General features: G+C 35.7%; 1 protein-coding gene and 1 long non-coding RNA gene across 6 annotated transcripts; both read right to left on the reverse strand.

Moving 5' to 3' along the window:
• Positions 1-1,234: 1,234 nt before the first annotated feature.
• On the reverse strand, positions 1,235-2,526 carry LOC109174454 (chaperonin 60 subunit beta 2, chloroplastic-like). The gene is made up of 4 exons (XM_019323691.1): positions 2,320-2,526; positions 2,098-2,221; positions 1,628-1,767; positions 1,235-1,526 (listed from the first exon to the last, which is right to left on the reverse strand). Exons 1-3 carry the CDS (start codon positions 2,524-2,526, stop codon positions 1,763-1,765), a joined length of 336 nt encoding a protein of 111 aa, XP_019179236.1. The 3' UTR covers positions 1,235-1,526; positions 1,628-1,762.
• A 154-nt stretch (positions 2,527-2,680) lies between these two features.
• LOC109174514 lies at positions 2,681-5,052 on the reverse strand. Of its 5 annotated transcripts, none has more exons than XR_002053083.1 (5): positions 4,761-5,052; positions 4,183-4,278; positions 3,927-4,082; positions 3,590-3,820; positions 2,681-2,857 (listed from the first exon to the last, which is right to left on the reverse strand). It is a non-coding gene; the product is annotated as an uncharacterized LOC109174514 (long non-coding RNA). The 5 variants fall into 5 exon arrangements; XR_002053082.1 differs by having other exon boundaries at positions 4,541-5,052; XR_002053084.1 differs by having other exon boundaries at positions 4,537-5,052.
• Between the last annotated feature and the right edge of the window lie 222 nt (positions 5,053-5,274).

Consider the following 5,274-nt stretch of genomic DNA (forward strand, 5'->3'; position numbering starts at 1 on the left):
GCCTTCGCAGTCCAGTGGCGGTGTTTCCTTCGCAGCAGCAGACGTGTTTCAGTCCATGTTTTCTGTCCGACTGGGCTGATGAATGATGTCGCGGCTAGTTACTAGCATTGTAGTCACCTTGCCTGGGGCTCAATCTACACATAGCCAACACCAGCATTCATAAAAAAAAAATGCCGCAAGGCAGTGATTTAAGCCTTGTCAGGTTATAATGAGTGACACCACAAACATTCAGAGGGATGCACAGATTCACCAGAATTCCAAAGCAGAAGATTTTGAGGACTAATATCGTGGGTGAACGGTATTTTTAATCCTTGTTATTTACGTAATGTTTGTGCGAAGAATTTTTCGATGATGATATCAGTGGTTGATCTATGTGTTAAAATTTATTTTTGCAACTAATGCAGTGTCTTGGCCTCAAGTGTTGGTCATTCCAATGCTAGCATTGTTGCTAATAATGGTGTTTGTGTTAATGGTCGAAATACTCCCATTTTTTACTGCTTATTCTGCAGATATTCATGCTTTTGATAGTGGTAATAATGCTCATAATGTTGGTGTTAATCATGCTCTTCATAATTTGGTTAGTGATATATCACTGCTAGAAATCTGCATTTTTCCGACCACAAAAAAGTGGTCGGAAAAGGGAGATTTCCGGTCGGAAATGCAGTTTCCGACCAACTTACCGACCACTTTATGGATTCGGAAAAAACACCCTCGCTGTCACCGACAACTACTTATGGTGGTCGGAAATACCGACTTCTTTACTAGGAGGTCGGAACTATTAGTTGTCGGATAAAGAGAGCATATTTCCTACCACTACTGATCGGTAATTGGTCGGAATTACCATCCACCGGTGGTCGGTAAGATTTACAAAGAAAAAATTTAAAAAATTTGAATTACCGACCAGGTAAGATTTACTAACAAAAAAAAAAAAAATTAAAATTCTACAAATATCAAATGAATTAAACCTGTTACAATTATACAAATTTCAGCACCATAATATTAAATTCTACAATACAATTAACAATTTAAGAAAATTAAACATTAGTCAATCATTTAAATCAAGAAGTAGCAATTGTTTCACCATCAAAAATACATTTGTCAAAATATTAGCTAAACATGCATGCTAATAAGGTTTTGTAGCAATGAACATGCATATCAACATACTCATCATTACATATCAACAAACCGTACTAGAGACATGCATTTAAACAATTAATGAACATTGAAGTTCAAAGAAAACCACTTACCTTACAGTTCTCATATTCAACAGCCATTTTCTCACTATCAGTTACAAAGTATGGTGAAATGTAACCCACAGTTTTGGTTTGCCATTTGCCTTTTAACCCTTTCTACTACTACTACTACATCTTTGGTAAACAAATATAAGCTGGACAATATCAATCACTTGGCACAAGTGTTAGCTTCTTTACCTCTTTTGACATGTTTTTCAGCTCAGACACTAAAACTTTTGTGGTCTTCTCAATTCCTCTAGTGATCAAGACAGGGTTTGCACCAGCTGCAACAACCTGCAAACAGAATATCAATTTGTATAAAAAGAGTTCCATGACTTACAGCATGTCCATATAATTTGAAGCAACTTAGCAACCTATGAATTTTTCATATATACCTTGACACCTTCAGCAATTAGGCCTTGTGCAAGAACAACAGATGTTGTTGTCCCATCACCTGCCAAGTCATTGGTTTTGGCAACAGCTTGTCTTACCAGCTTAGCACCTATGTTCCCTCCACAGGGTCCTCCAGCTCAACCTATAAGAGATTATCATAATCAGAGTTATTGCACTTAACTTACTTCAGAACCAAAAAAAGGACAGAAATATATCTATGTCTACAGTGTAGAAAAATAATGGGACAGACCAAAAATATATCACCAATACCCATCAGTAAATGGAAAACAATAGGGATAATTTGTTACAGTGCCAACCAAATCCATTTTTATTACTCGGAAAAAAATTTTAATGTACAATTCGTAAATGTGGAAAACACCTGAGTTTGATAACATAAACTTAATTGCTAAACATAATAAAGCAGAATGCACCATTACTAAAAAAACAGAGTACTAGTTTAGATCATATATACCTCTAGTCACAGTAACTCCATCATTGACAATTTTTGGAGCACCATACTTGCTCTCAAGAACAACATTCCTTCCCTTGGGACCAAATGTGACCCCAACTAGATCAGAAAGCTTATTAACACCAATCTGAAACAGCAAAAAATAACATTAACAACAGTCCAGAAAAATTCACACAAAAAAAAAAAAAAAAAAAAATCCACAAGCATAGTCAAAACAATACTTACTTGGAGTTTCTTAATAGCTGATCCATCCTTGTTGAAATACAACTCCTTGGCTGCAGCTGTTATTTGGCAAGGGCGTGTTTTGCATAGAACAATATTTTTCCTCCTCCCAAATGAGCTTGAAGAAATTGCAAGCCTGTTGTCCTTCATGCAGCTGCTAGGAGGAGCCAATGAACCAGCTGAAAACATGCCAGCAAAGGTAGAAGTCATTTGCACCTAAAAGGAAAACAAGCAAATATATATATATATATATATATATATATATATATATATATATATATATATATATATAAAACACCACATGCAACAAAAATATCAAACTAGCTAGCTATATGATATGCTTGGATTGTTTGCCAATTGGGAGTCGAAGACTCCTTTGTACACGCTCCCGAACCCACCTTCTCCTAGTAGATTGGATTCCTTAAAATTTTGGGTGGCTATTGCGAGTTCCTTGAAGGTGAAACTACGTGCCACATTGCTCTTTTGCCCATTACTCTCCCTATAATTCCCTATCAAAAACCTCCTTTCCTCCTTTGATGTTCTGCACATATATATATATATATATATATATATATATATATATAATTATTAACATATCCAGAAGATCATATCATAAAAGATGTTATTGTAAATATATATATATTATTCACCACCCCAACTCGATCAGTAATAGAAATCAAGGTTACATCTACAACATAACAATGTTCAGTTTTCTATCAATCCATTTGTATAAACCACAAACACATCTTAACTCAAGTGTATTGTCTAATTTTAAATATAAACCAAGGAAAACAAACCTCATTGGTCTTGTTGTAAAACTGAGGACAATTCGTCTTGAAGCAGGGCTAGAACTGACAACTCTACACTTGACAACTTGTTCAATATGATACATCGAGCTTATGTCAGACTCAAGATCTAACCCAAGTTCAGATCTAGAAAGATAAATGTGGATGTTATTTATTAGTGCTATAACAGCTGAAGCAAATATGTAAATGTCTATTATACACAACATTACATCATTTCCTGATCTTGGATAAAATGTATGTTTTCCAAAGTTAAAATGCATTGAAATTAGCAGAGACCCATTTTACAATAACACTGACATATCTTTGAGTATAGTTTTCCTTTTTAAACATATTCCTATGGAAGCCTTGAAACAAAAATAATTGTTAAACAAAACAAACACTGCTGCCTTTTCAAGTGAATTGAATAACAAAAACTTTGATACATATATATAAAGCTTCAGAGGAGAGGCGAGACGAGACGAGCATACCTGATCAAGATAAACACTCCACAAGTCGGTTCGTTTTGGATACTCCTTAAGCATTTTTTCAAACATGGATCTTCCCCTATCAGCCACCCCACATTTAAACTCCAGAATTGCTGTTTGTGTTATAAATTTTATGTGCTTATGCCTGGGCAGACATACGAGAGCACAGTTTACAATAGACTAACTGTTGTCGTGGTTTTTCTTTAATGCCCACTGTATACGCCTCAGCCAAACCTGAATGAATAATTACAATAAAAATACTATTAATAATTACAAACAATAAAAGTAGAGCATAACCACGAGATTTCGCAAGTCATTTCAGGGCTTCAGGCATCACTACCTTGCAGGAATGCTTGAACTTCTTCACCATTTTCTCTAGCAGCTCATCACCCAGCTTGTGCTGCTCAGTCCGCTCATACACACCCAATAAAGCCAGCTGCACCTTCTTCGAATCACAATACTGCAATGCTCTTTGAAACACTTTCATAACCGCTTCCTGAAGAGGATCACATTTCTAAGCACATACAGGAAAAGAGAAAAAAAAATAGACTTAAAAGAAGAATCTAACAACATCGAACATTTTTGTTCCCAAATACCTATGGAGGATTTCCATATTCGATTTCCAAATTAAAATAAACAACCCAACCATTTAGCTTTTCAGACTCTTCTCCAATGTTTATTGTACTCAAAGCCTTTCAGGGAAAAATAAAAAGGATAAGTGTAAATTTAGTCATTAAACCAAAGGAAAACAACCAATAATAAACATATATATCATCCCAACTCAAGTGCAAACCATTTGTATAAACCACAAACACAACGTAACTTAAATGTCAAAAGTAAAATTCACTCTAGAACATATTCATCATCCACATTTTTATAGCATATATATAATCCTCATCTTTTTTTTTTTATAGCAAAATGCATGTATCAATACAAGTAGAAAGTCATACATACTATTTTCTGGATTCTCTATCATAGATAGCCTGCCTGAATGCCTGATAGATTTTCCTGAAGAAGCTATTTTCCCCAATTTGAAGTGAAGGCCAATGCCCTAATTATTTCGAATCAGAGCTTTGTTCTTTTATACCTCCCTAATTATATGAAAAATAACTAAAAACTATAGATTATAAAATAAAGAACCCTAACAATAGATTAAGAAATACAGAACCCTAACCATTACGTCGTCGATCGAGGAGAAGAGCAAAGGAGGAGAAGACGTTGTCGATCGAGGAGAAGAGCTAAGGAGGAGAAGGCGTTGTCGATCGAGGAGAAGAGTTAAGGAGGAGAAGACGTTGTCGATCGAGGAGAAGAACTAAGGAGGAGAAGGCGTCGTCAATCGGTAGAAGAGCAAGGGAGGAGAAGGTGTGGCCGTTCAAGGAAAAGAGTTGGGTAGGAGAAGGTTTAAATCTGCGTAGTCAATTGAGGAGAGGTTTAGATCGCAGATACTAAGAGAATCGAGGGCTTCATCAGCGTAAATGATCTAGGGCAGCTGTGCAAAAGAGCTAATAAATTATAAATGTATTTTGGGCCTGTTTGCGTTTTCGAAAAAAAAAAAAAAAGACTTCCGACCACCGTATTTGGTGGTCGGCAAATGAGATCAGTTTTAAAAATTGGCAAAAATTTTCCGGGAAATACCGACCACTTCGTAAAAGTGGTCGAAACTTTCGACGAATCTCCGACTGCAGTAA

The sequence above is a fragment of the Ipomoea nil genome, unplaced genomic scaffold (assembly GCF_001879475.1).
Source record: "Ipomoea nil cultivar Tokyo-kokei standard unplaced genomic scaffold, Asagao_1.1 scaffold0642, whole genome shotgun sequence".
NCBI lineage: Eukaryota > Viridiplantae > Streptophyta > Magnoliopsida > Solanales > Convolvulaceae > Ipomoea > Ipomoea nil.